The sequence below is a fragment of the Bubalus kerabau genome, chromosome 4, assembly GCF_029407905.1.
Source record: "Bubalus kerabau isolate K-KA32 ecotype Philippines breed swamp buffalo chromosome 4, PCC_UOA_SB_1v2, whole genome shotgun sequence".
Lineage (NCBI taxonomy): Eukaryota > Metazoa > Chordata > Mammalia > Artiodactyla > Bovidae > Bubalus > Bubalus kerabau.
The window spans coordinates 119,364,954-119,381,046 of record NC_073627.1 but is presented as its reverse complement, the minus strand read 5'-3'; the positions used below and the strand labels follow the sequence as shown (position 1 = coordinate 119,381,046).

General features: G+C 40.7%; 1 protein-coding gene across 5 annotated transcripts in view; it reads left to right on the top strand.

Annotated features, from left to right (window-relative positions):
• PRUNE2 (prune homolog 2 with BCH domain) overlaps positions 1–16,093 on the top strand; it is a 295,032-nt gene that overhangs the window by 207,428 nt on the left and 71,511 nt on the right. For all 5 annotated transcript variants that reach the window (XR_008713619.1, XM_055578337.1, XM_055578336.1 and 2 more), the window contains exon 9: positions 242–995. Coding sequence is in view for 4 of the 5 variants with exons in the window: in XM_055578337.1 (XP_055434312.1) it covers positions 242–995 (754 nt within the window). In the remaining variant the exon portion in view is untranslated. The remainder of the gene's footprint in view (positions 1–241; positions 996–16,093) is intronic.

Genomic DNA, 16,093 nt, shown 5'->3' with positions numbered 1-16,093 from the left:
TGTTGGTAGGAAGTACATACATTTGCAGTACATGCTTAACCAAGTCTTGACTTACTGCAGTAATATCTACTGCTTATGTAATAACTATCCTTGAGAGTGCATGCAAATTAAACAGCTCTACAAAATAAAAGTATTTTTTAAACTCTCTCTCTTTAGATAGATCATTTGCAAAGATCACAAGTCACATAATGTGTTAATGAAGCCTTGTTCTCTCCTTCTCACCTTCATTTTTCACTTCTAGGTGCCAGTGAGGGAATATTAGAGTTGGAAGAAGAAAAAATAATTCCTACTGAAGAGCCTGAGCAGGTAAAATCAGAACATGGGGAGGAAAGGAACACTGAGAAGAAAGAAGATCGTCATGCATTGCATATGGATTACATACTTGTAAACCATGAAGAAAATTCACTGCCAGAGCCAGAGGCCTGTGAAGCTAGAGAAATCACATCGGAATTAGAAGAGCTTCGCGTAGATGCTGAGGAAAAAGGGCTGCCAGAAACTCAGTTAGCCAGCTCCCCGGACACAGGTCAACCAGCTTCCTTAAATGAAAGAAATCATCTATCTACAGAGAGAATGTCTTCCAAAGATGATAAGAGATCATCTTTTGAAAGCCCTGGGCAAGACCAGAGTTGGATGGTCTTGGGCCGTAGTGAGGTTAGTGATCCATCATCAGAGACCATGGACTCAGGACCTGGATGGTCTGGTGAGGGTGTGGAGCCAGCCTCTGATCACAGCTTGGGCCAGAGCCCCCAAATACAGATTCTGGAAGAAATGAAGCCTCTAGAATCTTTAGCACTAGGGGAAGCCTCTGATCTGGGCAGCCAATCACGGAGGAGCAAGAGCCGAGGCAGAGCTGGCCCTGATGCAGTTATGTTGCAGCCTGTCGCCCATGACAATGAATGGGAAATGCTTTCACCACAAAACATAATCCCTGAAATGGAAATGGAGGAGGAGACAGAGTTTCTTGAGCCCAGAACAAGGAAACCAAGACCAAACGGGTAAGCAAAAAACATTTTTTTTTTTTTTTCCTGGAAACTCTTTTGTTAGAGACTGGGGAACCTGTGAGGGATTATGGAGTATGAAGAATATCTAGATGATAGGAGCTTTGCTTACATGTATTGCAAAGCATAACATCAGTCAAAGCAGCTGCTAGATAACCATAATGATAATGAGATTTGTGTACATTTTCAGCCAAAAAAGGCACTTTAGTTTCCATCCACAGTCTTACACTTACCTTTATGATTTCATCTAACTTACCTAACTTCCTTCATCTACTCAATACCTGTTTTACTTTTAAATAGTTAATTGGTACTGAAGGGGGATAGATACACATTTATTCATAGTGCAAGGCAGTTTGCACACATTATCTTACTTAATTCTTACAACAACCCTGAAGTGGTAGGTTTAAATTTTTATACATACTGGTGGAGGGTGGGGAGTTGGGGCTCAGAAAGTTTCTATAACTTGCCGAGAATTAAGTAACCAGAGTGGGCGCTCTGAGATTCAGTTTTCCACCTCCAAAACCTGTGTTTTCCAGCAGACACACTGCCTGTCATATAGAAAAGGTGATTCTGTTTTTATGTGAGTATCTAACTTACTAACAGGGAATGAGGAGACTCCATAGCAGGCTTAAAATCTTAATGTGAAACATGCATTCCTTAATTGACTGAAAATTAGCAAATAACCATCAAACCAGTAATTCATTCATTCATTTGCTGTTTGGATTTTGAGAGTCTGCTCTGGCCAAGTTTCTGGGTAGCCAGTGGACATCGTTCTTGCTCTCAAGTTTTCAGGCCCTGCTAAAACTGTGTAGAGTGGTTCATTTCTCTTCACTTGCTCTGATAAAGCACCCCTGCTTCCAGGGACAAAAGGACATGTTGTGAAAAGTATCTTAAGTTACAAGTTTCCTCCTTAAAGTAGTGGAGAAAAAAGTACCTTTTTCTTACTCTTTTTTTTTTTTTAAGTTTAATTTTTAGCTTATATTGGAGTACAGTTGACTTACAGTGTTATGTTAGTTTCAGTTGTATGCAAAATGATCCACTTATATATACACATAAATCCATTCTTTTCCAGATTCTTTTCCCATATAGGCCATTACAGAGTATTGAGTAGAGTTTCTTGTGCTATACAGTAGTCCTTGTTGATTATCTGTTTTTATATACAGTAGCATGTATATGCGGAGAAGGCAATGGCACCCCACTCCGTACTCTTGCCTGGAAAATCCCATGGATGGAGGAGCCTGGTAGGTTGCAGTCCATGGGGTCGCTAAGAGTTGGACACAACTGAGCGACTTCACTTTCACTTTTCACTTTCATGCATTGGAGAAGGAAATGGCAACCCACTCCAGTGTTCTTGCCTGGAGAATCCCAGGGACGGGGGAGCCTGGTGGGCTGCCGTCTATGGGGTCACCCAGAGTCGGACATGACTGAAGCGACTTAGCAGCAGCAGCAGCATGTATATGTTAATCCCAAACTTCTAATTTCTTCCCCCACAATGTTTCCCCTTTGGTAGCCATAAGTTTGTTATTGAAGTTTGTGTGTTGGTTTCTGCTTTGTAAATAAGTTCATTTATATAATTTATTTTTAGATTTCACATATAAGTGATACTATATGATATCTGTCTTTTCTGACTTACCTCACTTCATATGATAATCTCTAGGTCCATCCATGTTGCTGCAAATGACATTATTCTTTAATAGCTGAGTAATATTCCATTGTCTGTGTGTACTACATCTTCTTTATCCATTCCTCTGCTGATGGACATTTAGGTATCTTTCTCCTACTTATTTTAGGAGCATAAAGGACTTTATACACCCATATGCCCTCTGCATGTTAAGGCAGCTGGATTTCAGCCTGGCTCTACCACTTACGTGTTTTAATTAACCCTAGATTTAAGTTTCCTCATCCATAAAATTGGTGGATTGGGCTGGAGGATCTCAAGTCTTCCTTCAATACTGAATCCTGCAACTTTAATTTGTGTATCAATAGAAAATGTCCAGAGAACTTTGACATTCACATTTCTCCATGAAAGGAACAGAGAAATCAGAAAGAACAGTGGAGGAATGTTGAAGGTTAGCAAAGTGCTATCAAGAGTTAAAAGCTGTGCCCTGTTCAAGTGCAGCTTCATAAATCCAGACATTTTCAGTTGGCCTAATCTTTCTTTCTTCCTGTCAAGCTGTTTCCTTCCAGAGAGACCTAAGATCCCGTTATCAGAAAGAGAGTAGCAGATGGATCCCAGCGGCCCTGCTGGCATTGTTATAGATTGAGCTCAGAACACAGGCAGCCTTGAGTTGGCTGAGCTATTGTTTGGCTTCTTGTCTGCATTTTGCACATGCTGCTGAAATCCAGCAGATGATAGTGTTCAGTGGTGCCACTTTCCCCTTTTAATGAGATTTCTTTGCTCATCTCTTTCTGCTCAGCCCCTGCAGGAATGAACATTTTCTCACAATTGGGGAAGGGGACAGATTTTCCCACTGGCATTTGTTTCCCCTTTTACCTAAATAATTTACTCTGAAGTATTTGAAAGCTTTTCTCTGTGCTAGATTTTGGAAGGATGTAGAATTATCTACAACAGTGGTTTTCTAAATGGGGCCCTAAAACCAGCAGGCCCTAGCATCATCTAGTACTTGCTAGGAAGGTATATTACCTCCTCAATCAGGAACTTCACTCCTCTGTCTCAATACCTCCTCCAGGGCATTCTGATGCACAGTAGTTTGAGAACTGCTGGTCTGAAACTTAGTCACATCCCTCTAGGAGTTATTTGATAAAAGAGTCCAACATAAATGAAAAGGTAGATAATAGTGTGATATTTAAATCAAGATAGTTGATGGCCAATGTCTGTTTAAATATAATTAGCTACCAGTTATGGATATTTGCCCTGGACCAGGTTCTAAGGATTGTATATGCAGAGTCACATGTTACCATGGCAACTGCATGAGGTAAGGATTACACAAGGGAGGAAACTGATGTTTAGGAAGTTTGAATTGCTTTTCTGGTTTATAGTTAAAAAGTGAAGAAGCAAGGATTTGAAAGAGCCTCTTTATGTCTGGAGTATGTGTTAATGCTAGTAAATTAAGAGAGAGGCATTTGTGTAGATACTTTTTTTTTTAATTGGAGGATAATTTATTTACAGTGTTGTGATACAACGTGAATCAGCTATATGTGTACATAAATCCCCTCCCGCTTGAGCCTCCCTCGCAGCCCCCTCAACCCATCCCATCTGTCTAGGTCATCACAGAGCGCAGAGCTGAGCCCCCTGTGCTGTGCAGCTCTTCCCACTAGCTAGCTGTTTTACACATGGTAGTGTATTAATGTCAGTGCTCCTCTCTCCATGGGCGCCACCCTCTCCTTTCCCCACTGGGTCCACAAGTCTTTTCTCTACATCTGCATCTCCAGGTTTATCAGTACTATTTTTTAGACTTCATATATATATATGTGTTAATTGTGTAGAATACTTTTATGGAGGAGGAAAAAGGATGGCTTATTATCCAGCTACATCAGGAGGCAGGGTGCCCAGGACTCATGACACTTTAAAAGGCCCATGAGAAGTTTTTAACTTTCTTTTCAAATCAAAAGAAAAAGTGATTGTATTCCTATGTGATTTATATTCTGGTGTGGATTATATTTCTTTATACAAATGCAGTTGTGAAACAAAGTTTTAGGGTTTTGTTTTGTTTTAGTAAGAGAAGGAGCCCATGGAAGCAAAATGCAAAAGACCTGCAGAAGTCATGTTGCAGTCGCAATTTGAGACAGGCATTAAAGGAAGGTCATAGTCTGAAAGGGTGAAGAAATGGGTGAGAGGCTACTGAGTTAACTGGGGGAGAGCAGCATAAAGGAAATCTGGAGACTGGAAGGCGATCACAGAAACAATGAGAAGATAGCCATATTTTTCACACCAAAAACCTGGAGATGTCTGATGCATCATCTAATCATAGGCCAAAACCAAGACTATCTAGAAAAAAATTTATTAAAACCTGATCTTCAAAAACAAAAGTAGGCTGATAGTATACGTAAGATGATATACCAACTGCAAACTGACTTCTTGCCCTCACATCACCCAGCCACACCCTCTCTGAGCTCCCACACTGTTTGGAGAGCAGTAAACCATATTTTCAGAATCTGAGGGAGCATTGGAAAGATACGTTTTCTCATCATACCCCACCTACTGTCTCTTGTTAACAAAACTTATTGTGAGTGCTGGGAAATAAAAGTCTCCCTTGATATCTTCACCATTGTGTTCTAGTCCCTAGGATTCATTTTCCCAGAGGCGTTTGCCAACAGCTTGGTCATCTTCCAGCTGTAGACCCACCCAGGATTGCACGCCAGTTCCCCTGAGAGTGAGGCATATGCCTGATCTTTCCTGTGTGGCCACACAGAGCATCTGCAGAGTAATCTGTGGCACACGGGCTTTTCTTAAAGAAAAGAACCATGTATATGTTTATTTTAAGGAAGGTGTGGTTGCAAGAATGTCATGTGAAGAAAGGGTAAATGGTATTAGTGTTCTCCAGAGAAACAGAACCTATAGGAGCAATATATATGTATGAGAAAGGGAGAAGAGAGGGAGGGGAAATTGTTTTAAGGAATTGGAATTGGTTCATACTGTTTTAGAGGCTGACAAGTCTGAATTCTGTAGGTCAGGCTAACAGGCTAGAAATTCAGGCAAGAGTTGTTGCAGTCTTGAGTCAGAATTCTGTAGGCCAGCAGGTTGGAAACTTAGGCAGAGTCTCTTTGTGGTAGATCTGAAGAGCGTTCCTCTTTTTTTAGGAAACTTCAGACTTTGCTCTTAAGGCCTTCAACTGATTAGATGAGGCCCACCCCCATTCCAGAGGGTAATCTCCCTTACTCAAAGTCTACTGACTTCAGTGTTGATCATATCTAAAAAATATCTTCACAGCAACATCTGGACTGGTGTTTGACCAAACAACTGGGCACTGTAGCCTGTCCAACTTGCCACCTAGCATTATCAGAGGTTATATTCAGGAATCTGAACTATATACTAAGAGCATGGAACTAAGGATGGAACGTTTGTAAATTCACCATTGGAATTATGTAAAAATGGGATGATTGTTATACAACTCTGTTGGCTTTCTATAGGTGTGGGGCAAGGATATAGCTGTGTGGGATGATAAAAGGAAATAATTTTCAAGAAGACTAGGAAAGCTGGTAATACTTGCTGAGTCTTTTGTAGATTAATGCAGCAGAGGGCAGTGGGTGAGAAAGCGGGGAGAGGGATGGAAAAGAGAGGGAGCTGTTGTCACGTGTCCTTTTGAAACAGTGTTTAGAAGTAACCTAATCCTTATATTTATGGAGCTGTATCTTTCAGTTTGGGGTATAGTTGGTTTACAGTGTTAATGTTAGTTTCAGGTGTATAGCAAAGTGAATCAATTATACATGTATCCATGCTTTAGATTCTTTTCCCCATATATAACAGAGTATTGAGTAGAGATCCCTCCGTTGTGTAGTAGGTTCTTATTATCTATTTATATTAATACATAGTAGTGTGTTTGTCAATCCCATTGTCTCCTAGTCCTGCAAGGTGAGTTATTTGATACTCCCTAAAATAAGAAAAGGACTTCCCTGATAGCTCAGTTGGTAAAGAATCTGCCTGCAATTCAGGAGACCGTGGTTTGATTCCTGGGTCAGGAAGATCCACTGGAGAAGGGAGAGGCCACCCACTTCAGTATTCTTTGGCTTCTCTTGTGGCTCAGCTGATAAAGAATCTGTCTGCAATGTGGGAGACCTGGTTTGATCCCTGGGTTGGGAAGATCCCCTGGTGAAGGGAAAGGCAACCCACTCCAGTATTCTGGCCTGGAGAATTCCATGGACTCTATAGTCCATGGGGTCGCAAAGAGTCAGACACGACTGAGCGACTTTCACTTTTTAAAATAAAGACCTTTTAAATACAATATATTTCATATTCCCCATGACCTGCTTCTTACGGTGATCTCTGTGCTTTCTTTTTTCTTTTTAAACTAGTGATTTGGGGCCCTTTTTTCCCTAACAAGACTATGGGAAAGAATTTGTCTTTCTCCTTTTGAGTGACACCATTAGATCTTTTTACATTTTTTTCATGAGACCTTCTGAAATCAACATTTTCTGTCTATGACTTCTGGTTGAGAAGTTAGTACATTGGGTCTTACACCCATGTAAATGTTGAAAATGAAAAACGGGAAAAGGAATAATCCGTCCACTCTCTCTCAAGGCTGGTTAATGATCTGTTTGGGCTTTCAGAAGAATCAGGCTCTTTGAGCGCATACTGCCTCCTCTCTAGGTCTTGCTGTTTGAATGGGCTCTATCCCAGTTCTAAACATTTGCCTTTTCTCCAAGGTAAATTGATACTCTGTAAACTACAGTGTTCCCTTGTTTATTCACTGTTTTCTGGTTTTGCCCTGAACCAAACCTGGAAGACCAAACTTGGCACTGACTCTGTTCATTTATTTTTGTAATTATATTTTATCATTTGGTGTGTTATATTTGGTGACCTGGTGGTGATAATTACGTGTCATTTAATGTCATTTAAATTGGCACTTCATTCAGGCCTTAGTCTCTCTCTCTCTTTTTTTTTTTTTTTTAGTTATTTTGGTGTCTCCCCCACCTCCATTCCACTTCTGCCCCAGCCACCTCTGCACTTCTGGCCAGCCCTTCCCAGAGTAGACTTCCAATAAGTGCTGGCAGATAAACAAATATATTTTCTTTAGTCCATCCAGTTTCCATTTGCAATAGACATGGCAAGTTTTATTATCCCAATTTCATAGACAAAAAAAAACTGATTCAATAAGTGAGCTGTTTAATGTCATCCAGAAATGAGAAAATGGTAAAGTTGAGACTTGAACTTAAGTCTTCTCCCTTCTAGCTCAGTGCTTGTCAAATGAGACAAAGAGTAACCTTTTTCTATAGATTCAATTTCTATAGATTGATGTATTTATTCCTATTCTCCTGTTGTCCCATGGAAAGGTTCAAGTTCAAGAGCCAAAGTTTCCAAAGGGAGATTTTGAGGATAACTGAGTCAGAACTCACCTCTGACTTTTCACACTGTCATGTGATCAGTTACTGGGCTCTTTTCACACTTGAGCACTTATTTCCTGCCTCAGCAAATCCATCATGGCCACTGTCGTGTCAGTGAGCTGCTTCTCATCTGTGAGGTGTGGCACCAACTCCAGTGGCTGGAGGCCAGAGGGAGGCGAGAGAATCAGACCCCTTGGTGTAAATATCTGTATCTGTACATACATACATATATATATATATATATATATATATATATATATTTAATATTCTATTTATTTGGCTGCACTGGATCTTAGTTGTGGAACACAGGATCTTTAGTTGTGACATGCTAATAACTCTTAGTAGCTGGCATGTAGAATCTAATTCCCTGACCAGGGATCAAACTTGGGCCCCCTGCATTAGGGGCGAGGAGTCTTAGCCACTGGACCACTAGGTAAGTCCCAGATGTGGTATTTTGTGGTGAGGAATTTTATAGTGAGAGAAAACCACGAGCACTAAGATGAGGTGATACAACCCAGCTGTCTCGTGGGAGAAACACCCACAGAGGAGCCCTTTTGTGCTGTGTTGGCTTCTAACTTGAGGAGAAATCCAAGGATCCAAGGTACTTCTCTGGCTGAAATGGGCAAAAGGTCAAACCTGAGGTCAGAAAGAAAGACCTCCATGATAATTGATGGCTTTCAGGAAGACAAGAAGTCATGTCTTTTGAAAGCAAAATGTGCTAGTGTTTCAGGGACTCAGCAGGAAAGAGATGACACATTCAAATAAAGATAATTGAAGAAATATTTAATAAAGGGAGTATTTACAAAGACAGTGGCAACTTTTGAGGAACTCACAAAGAATCGTGGGGTAACCCAGGAATAGTAACAGAACAGCTGTTGTTGTTCCTGGGCCTCAGGAGTGAGGGGAAGCGGTGAGTCCCAGACCCAGAATGAGAACTTTGGGTAGAAAGGGCCATTCTACAAGGAGCAGGGCATGGTCAGCCTGAGGCATTCTGTAGAAAGGGCCATTCTACAAGGAGCAGGGCATGGTCAGCCTGAGGCATTCTGGAAGAAGGAGGCCTCCTTCCTTCCTCCTCTGATCTCCCTCCAGTGGCCCTCATGGGTCAAAACCAAGTGGAATTTAGAGAGTGAAGGGAGGGAGCCTTCCAGGGAGAAAAGCAAGGTAGAACACGTTGGAAAGTGGACCTGAAGAAGCAAAGAGAACCTAGGCAACATAACTGGCTTAATTGGAGAGTGATGGAAGCTTAGGTTCTGAAAAGTGGGCTGAGTTATATATACGTACAGAATCAGTTTGGTATGCCTCCAGTGCATTGGAGGATTTGTTTTCAAGATACTTATGAGAGTTCCTTTAAGATAAAGGCTTTCAAAAAGTCACTCTAGGATTAGGTCACCCTTTGTAGAAATCCAGGCTATATCAATGGAGGAAATTAAAATATTTTCCCTTCATTTTAACTGTTGGCTAAAGGATGTGGCTTTTTTAAATTGTTGACATAGAGAGTTTGGTTCTAGGTAATGGCTGGGAGTGGTTTTTTTTTTTTTAAATTTTAAATTTATTTTATTGAAATATAGTTAATTGATAGGGTTGATTTATAGTGTTAACTACTGTATAGTAGAGTGATTCAGTTATACATGTATATACATTCTTTTTTGTATTTTCTATTATGGTTTATCATGGGATATTGAATACAGTTCCCTGTGTTACAGTAGGCCCTTCTTGTTTATCCATTCTGTATATAAGAGTTTGCATCTGCTAATCCAAAACTCCCAATCCATCCCTCCTACACCCTCTCTCCCCCTTGGCAACGACTGGTCTGTTCTCTATATTCATGAGTCTGTTTCTGTTTCATAGATAGGTTCGTTTGTGTCAAATTTAAATTATACATATACGTGATAACATATCATATTTGTCTTTCTCTTTCTGACTTGGCTTAATACGATAGTCTCTAGGTCCATCCATGTTGCTGTAAGTGGCATTATTTCATTGTTTTTTCATGGCTGAATAGTACTCCATTATATATATGTATCACATCTTTATCCATCCATCGATGGACATTTAGATTGTTTCCATGTCTTGACTACTGTGAATAGTACTGCTATTAACATAGAGGTGCATGTATCTTTGCAAGTTGTAGTTTTGTCCAGATGTATGCCCAGGAGTAGGATTGCTGGATCATATGGCAACCCTATTTTTGTTTGTTTGAGGAAGCTTTGCACTGTTTTCCATGATGACTGTACCAGTTCACACTCCCACCAATAGTGTAGGAGGGTTCCTACATCCTCTCTAGAGCTTGGTATTTGAAGACTTTTTAATGATGGCCATTTTGACTGGTGTGAGGTGGCACTTCATTGCAGTGTTGATTTGCATCTCTCTAGTAATTAGCAGGAGAAGGCAATGGCACCCCACTCCAGTACTCCTGCCTGGAAAATCCCATTGATGGAGGAACCTGGTAGGCTGCAGTCCATGGGGTCGCTGAGAGTTGGGCACGACTGAGCAACTTCACTTTCACTTTTCACTTTTGTGCATTGGAGGAGGAAATGGCAACCTACTCCAGTATTCTTGCCTGGAGAATCCCAGGGACAGAGGAGCCTGGTGGGCTGCCGTCTGTGGGGTTGCACAGAGTCGGACATGACTGAAGCGACCTAGAAGCAGCAGCAGCAGTAATTAGCAATGATGAGCATCTTTTCATGTGCCTATTGACCATCTGTATGTCTTCTTTGGAGAAAGGTCTATTTAGGTCTTTTGCTCATTTTTAGATTGATTTGTTTATTTTTTTGTTTTTGAGTTGTATAAACTGTTTGTACATTTTGGAAATTAAGCCCTTGTTGGGAACACCATTGGCAAATATTTTCTTTCAGTCCATAGGTTGTCTTTCATTTTGTTCATGGTTTCTAGTGCTGTGAAAAAGCTTATAAGTTTACGTTCCTTTTGTTTATTTTGCTTTCATTTCTATTGCCATGGGAGACAGATCTAAGAAAACATTGGTATGATTTATGTCAGAGAATGTTTTACTTGTGTTCTCTTCTAGGAGTTTTATGGTGTCGTGTTTTATATTTAAGACTTTAGGCCACTTTGAGTTTATTTTTATGCATGATGTGAGGGTGTGTTTTAACTTCACTGATTTATATGTGGCTGTTCAGCTTCCAGGGAGTAAAATTTTTAATTCACTTACTTAAACTATTTGAAATGTTGATCAAGTGAGAATTAGAATTTATGTTAGACTGAGTGAAAAATATGTCATGCATATGGTCCTTTACGTGTTCCAAACCGTACCCTGGATTAAGCCCAGCCAGCTGAGAACTATGTACCTTATCGTATTTCAGAGGATCACACACAGTTTCTTTATCCTGTTTTTTTAAATTGGAATATAATTGCTTTACAATGCTATGATACTTTCTGCTGTACAACAAAGTGAATCAGCTATATGTATACATATATCCCCTCTCTCAGACCTCCCTCTCACCTACTCAACCCCCATCATCCACCTAGGTCATCACAGAGCACTGAGCAGAGCTCCCTGTGCTTTATAGCAAGTTCCTACTAGCTATCTGTCTTACACATAGTAGTGTATTTATGTCAAACCTAACCTTCCAGTTGTCCCACCCTCCACTTCCCCCCTGTATCTATATGTTCATTCATTCGTTCTCTATGTCTGTGTCTCTGTTCCTGCTCTGGAACCAGGTTCATCTGTACCACTTTTTATAGATTCCACATGCGTGCATTAATAAGTCTCCCAGTTACTGCTTACATCTCTGATCACCAAGACCACTCCCTCCATCAGCCCTCAGTCCTTCACATCACACTCTTCCAGTGACTTTGTGCCAGCCCTACTCTCAATCTAGAACTCTCCTAACATGGCTGGCTTATTCTCGTCATTTGTGGTTCTCCAGAGAAACCTCCTATAACTGCTCCATCTAGAGTAGTAATAACTGTATAAACCAAGTTATTCTAGTTCTCAACCAGGGGCAATTTTGCCCCTCGCACCTAGGGGACATCTAGCAATATCTGGAGACATGTTCGGTTGCCACAACTGGGGCCGGTACTACTGTCATCTAATGAGTAGAGGTCACACATGCTGCTAACATCCTACAGTGGACAAGAGAGCCCCCGACAACCAAGGGTTATCCAACCCCAAGGGCCAGCAGTGCCTGGGTTGAGAGCCATGCTCTATCCCACCACCCTGCTCTGTTTTCTTCCTACCACTGTTCCTTATCTGGAAAGGTCTTCTGTTTAGCTAATTGATTTTGCTGTGTCTGTCCCCACCTTGAGAATGGACCCTCTAGAAAAGCACACATTTGATTTGCTTGTTCATTACTATACCCCTGGTGCTTAGAACAGCACTTGCCACATATTTAGGGGCCCCATAAATACAGCCAATGAAGGAATGGAAAAGAAAGTCAAGTCTGTCCAACATAATTTGCTGTTAATGAAGATGATAATTACTAGTGTTTGCTGCTTCCCTTTCCAAAGGAGACATGCTCAATTTAGTTTGGCAGTGACGTAGTTCAGGTTGCCATAATAAATTACCATAGATTGACTGGGTGGCTTATAAACAACGCAAATTTCTTTCTCAAAGTCCTAGAGGCTGGAAATTCAAAGTCAGAATGCCAGCGTAGTTGTGTTCTGGTGAGAGCCCTCTTCCAGGTTTCGTACTTCCAACTTCTCATTGAATCCTCACATACTAGAAACAGTGAGAGAGCTCCTACTCATGAGTGTCAGTCTCATGACCTCACCTAATCCTAATTACTTTCTGAAGGTCCCATCTCCTAAAACCATCATATAGGGGGAAGGTTTAGGATTTCAACTCAAGAATTCTAGGAGGACATATTCAGTTCATAATAGGAATATGCATCTTTTCTAATGTTGCAAAAATCCATCTTTGTTTTGAGACCATAGTTACCTATTTTTGATGTTCTCATACTTTTTATTATAGTTCTTCCAAGATTCTTAGAGCTTTTCTGTTTGCTTAGAGTCCTGTTATCCATTTCACTCAGCCTCATGGGAGAAAAATAGGCATGCCTGTTGAGTTTTTTTTTTTGTTTCTGCTTTTGTTATCCATTGCCTATACCAGTTTAAATCTCCAGGGGGGGGAAATTAGTCTATTTACTTAGTCATCTGTTACATCATCAACTCAAGTAGTACTTGGCAATATATAATCTTCAAAGACCTTTCATATTATTGCTTTTTCAAACTTCAATTCATTAAATAATAATTTGAAAGTGTTAGGCTCTCAAAAAATAACTAAAAGTCCCCAGGATTGACATCTAAACATGTCCTTTTTATCTATATAATAATCAGGAAGCTACTTATTACATTTAAGCAGCAATTATTTTTTTAAAAAATAATTGTAACTGCTCCAGTGAAATGAACAGGACAGTATATATCCTCAGATGCCCAGCTGTCACTGAGCTAGGGCTGTTTTGCCTTGACACAGTCTGAGAGAAGATCCTGCAAGACAAGAGGAGACGCTGTTTTTTGTAACAGATGTCCCATACTTCCCCATTTAATGAAGTGCTACTTAATATTTTAAAGGTATCTATGATGGACCTGATAACAATAACTTAATCATTTTCCATGTCAACTGTTGACTTTTTTAAAATTTATTTTTAATTGGAGAATAATTGCTTTAGAATGTTGTGTTGTTTTCTGCCATACAACAACGTGAATCAGCTATATGTGTATATATAGCTCTTGAGACTCCCTCTTGAGACTCCCTCCCACTCCCCATCCCACCCCTTCAGGTTGTCACACAGCACCCAGCTAGCTCCGTGTGCTATACAGCAGCTTCCCACTACTATCTAGCTACACATTGTAGTGTATATTGTTAGATATTGAGGACAGGTTCACTTTACAGTGTCTGTTCTACAACATGTAACTCCTCTTTCTGCAGCTCCAACCACTATGTTTTTTCACCTGAGGAGGGACCCCCTAATGAGCCAGCACTTACAAAGCAGAGACCCCATTTTTAGGCTTCATCCTGGACACCCAGGGTACAGCCAGTTCTGGAGCCATCTCTTCTCTGATGACTTCTAGCTCAGCTTGACTTTGGAAACGCGCTGAGTTTTCGCTGAACCTTGCAAAGTCATCACCCTCTAGGGGCCCCACCTCCAATTCTCCATAACTAAACGATAGAAAGCATATGAGAAATTATTTTCATAATTGCTTATCACTTGGGAGAATTTTTATAGGCTTTTAGTTTAAGTAGAGGTATATAAATTCACTTCTTCCTCTTCTGCCTTCCCTACTGCCCTCTTACCGCCCCCAGCAGCTGTGGGAAAGACATGAAATGTCCTTCATTTTTAAGACTAGAAGCTAACATTTCTTAAATATTTACTATGGCCAGGTCCTCCATTGAGTAATTCACTTTCCTCTTTTATTGGAGTTAGCTCAATTGGAGAGGACCCCAAACTGACCTATTCTACCATAGCACCCTCCGCAACTCACCTACCCACCATCTCCCACAAGAAACAAAAAGATGATGTAACATGGGACTTCTGACAGCCTAGTTCTGAAGGTGGTGCCTGTAGTTACTTTGCACATTGATATGTCGCCTGATTGTGATCAGGAGTCTTTGTTTGATTTGTCTGACAATATGTTTCCTTTGGAGATGATACTAATGAATGTATGCTTTTCTGTTATGTAAGCTTTTCATTCATATTTCATTTGACATAACTCCATCAAATATTTCTGTTGGCATTTTTAGAATTAATAAATTATTAGTAGCTAATAAGTTCTTTTAACCCAGGCTCTCTAAAATCTCTACCTAGATTATCTTGCTTTAAAGTAACAGTGTTGTTATTATCCATTTGTGAGTCAGCAGTCTGTAGTTTAGTAACTACTGGTCCAAAGTTGCTAATAAGTAGTGGAAATTAGATTTCAAACTCAGGCCCTCTGACGCCAGGGTCTAAGCGCTTACTGGTCACGTGCCTTTGTTTCTCAATAGCCAAAGCTGTATTGATCTGGGCAAACATCCTAACTTTCTCTAGAACCTCCAGTTGGATTTCTTTATGTATCTCACTATGCCTCCATAGTCCATTTTTATTATGGTTTTGACCACTGTCTGTGAAATGAAAATAACGACATTATTATCTTACTGTATGTGCTGTGTAGCTGAAGGATTTTTTTATTTTTTATTTTTTAAAGAGGTTTCAGGGGAACTGTATTGCTTCCAGTCTGTGCTCTGAGCCCTTTCACATTCAGTCTTATTTAGGAACAGGAGCGACAACAGTGTTTCTGAGCAGACACAAAAATCAAGAGAGGGGCATTTCTGACTCCATACCCTGATTGAAGTAGTCTATATTCCCAAATGAAACTCATCACAGCCCCAGCTCCTTCCCCTCGCAGAAGCAGGCATCGGTGGTGAGGGCTCACTGGGAGATCTGGCAGACGGGTGATCCTCCGTATTTAGATGAGCCCATGATCACGTGACCAGAAAATGGAGGCGACTCTGTATTCCCAGTTAACTGCTCCAGACAGGGGATGCTGAGGAGCCTTAACCGAGCATCCTTCTCACTCTGCAGCCTCCTCTGTCCTCAGAAGGTAGGTGTGGGTCCTGATGCGGCTTTAGGAGGGTCATTGAAGGAGGTCGGGTTGCATTGGAGAGTGATACTCTCACAGACTGGGCTATTGCAGCTTGGAAGTTGGAGGGGCAAGAAGGGAGGGAGTGACAGGATGCAGAGCTCTGCCCAGTCCCTTGCAAGTGACAGCTGGCAGCTGCGTTTCATTCCATATCAACTCATACTGGAAGGGCTTATGGTCCTGCACGCTATCTCCTACCCCTCCCTTGACAATCAGGTAATTAGGTAAATAGACTCTGCACAGCTATAAAGATTTTTTATTCGTGTCTGTAATGAAAATGGAGATAGAAAATCAAAAGAAATGACAGTTTGGAAACTGTTTAGGACTCTTACCTAATGGGTATTGAAATGTTATTTGGATTATTTGACAAGCAGAGTGGCCCTGATATGATGGCATTTTAATTTTTTACATAATTACTAATAGTTATTGAAGCTAGTAACATACACTTCTCTTTATTTCTGATAGATCTTGTAACCTTTAAATCTTACCCAAGTTCTAAGCTGCAGAAATAGGTCATC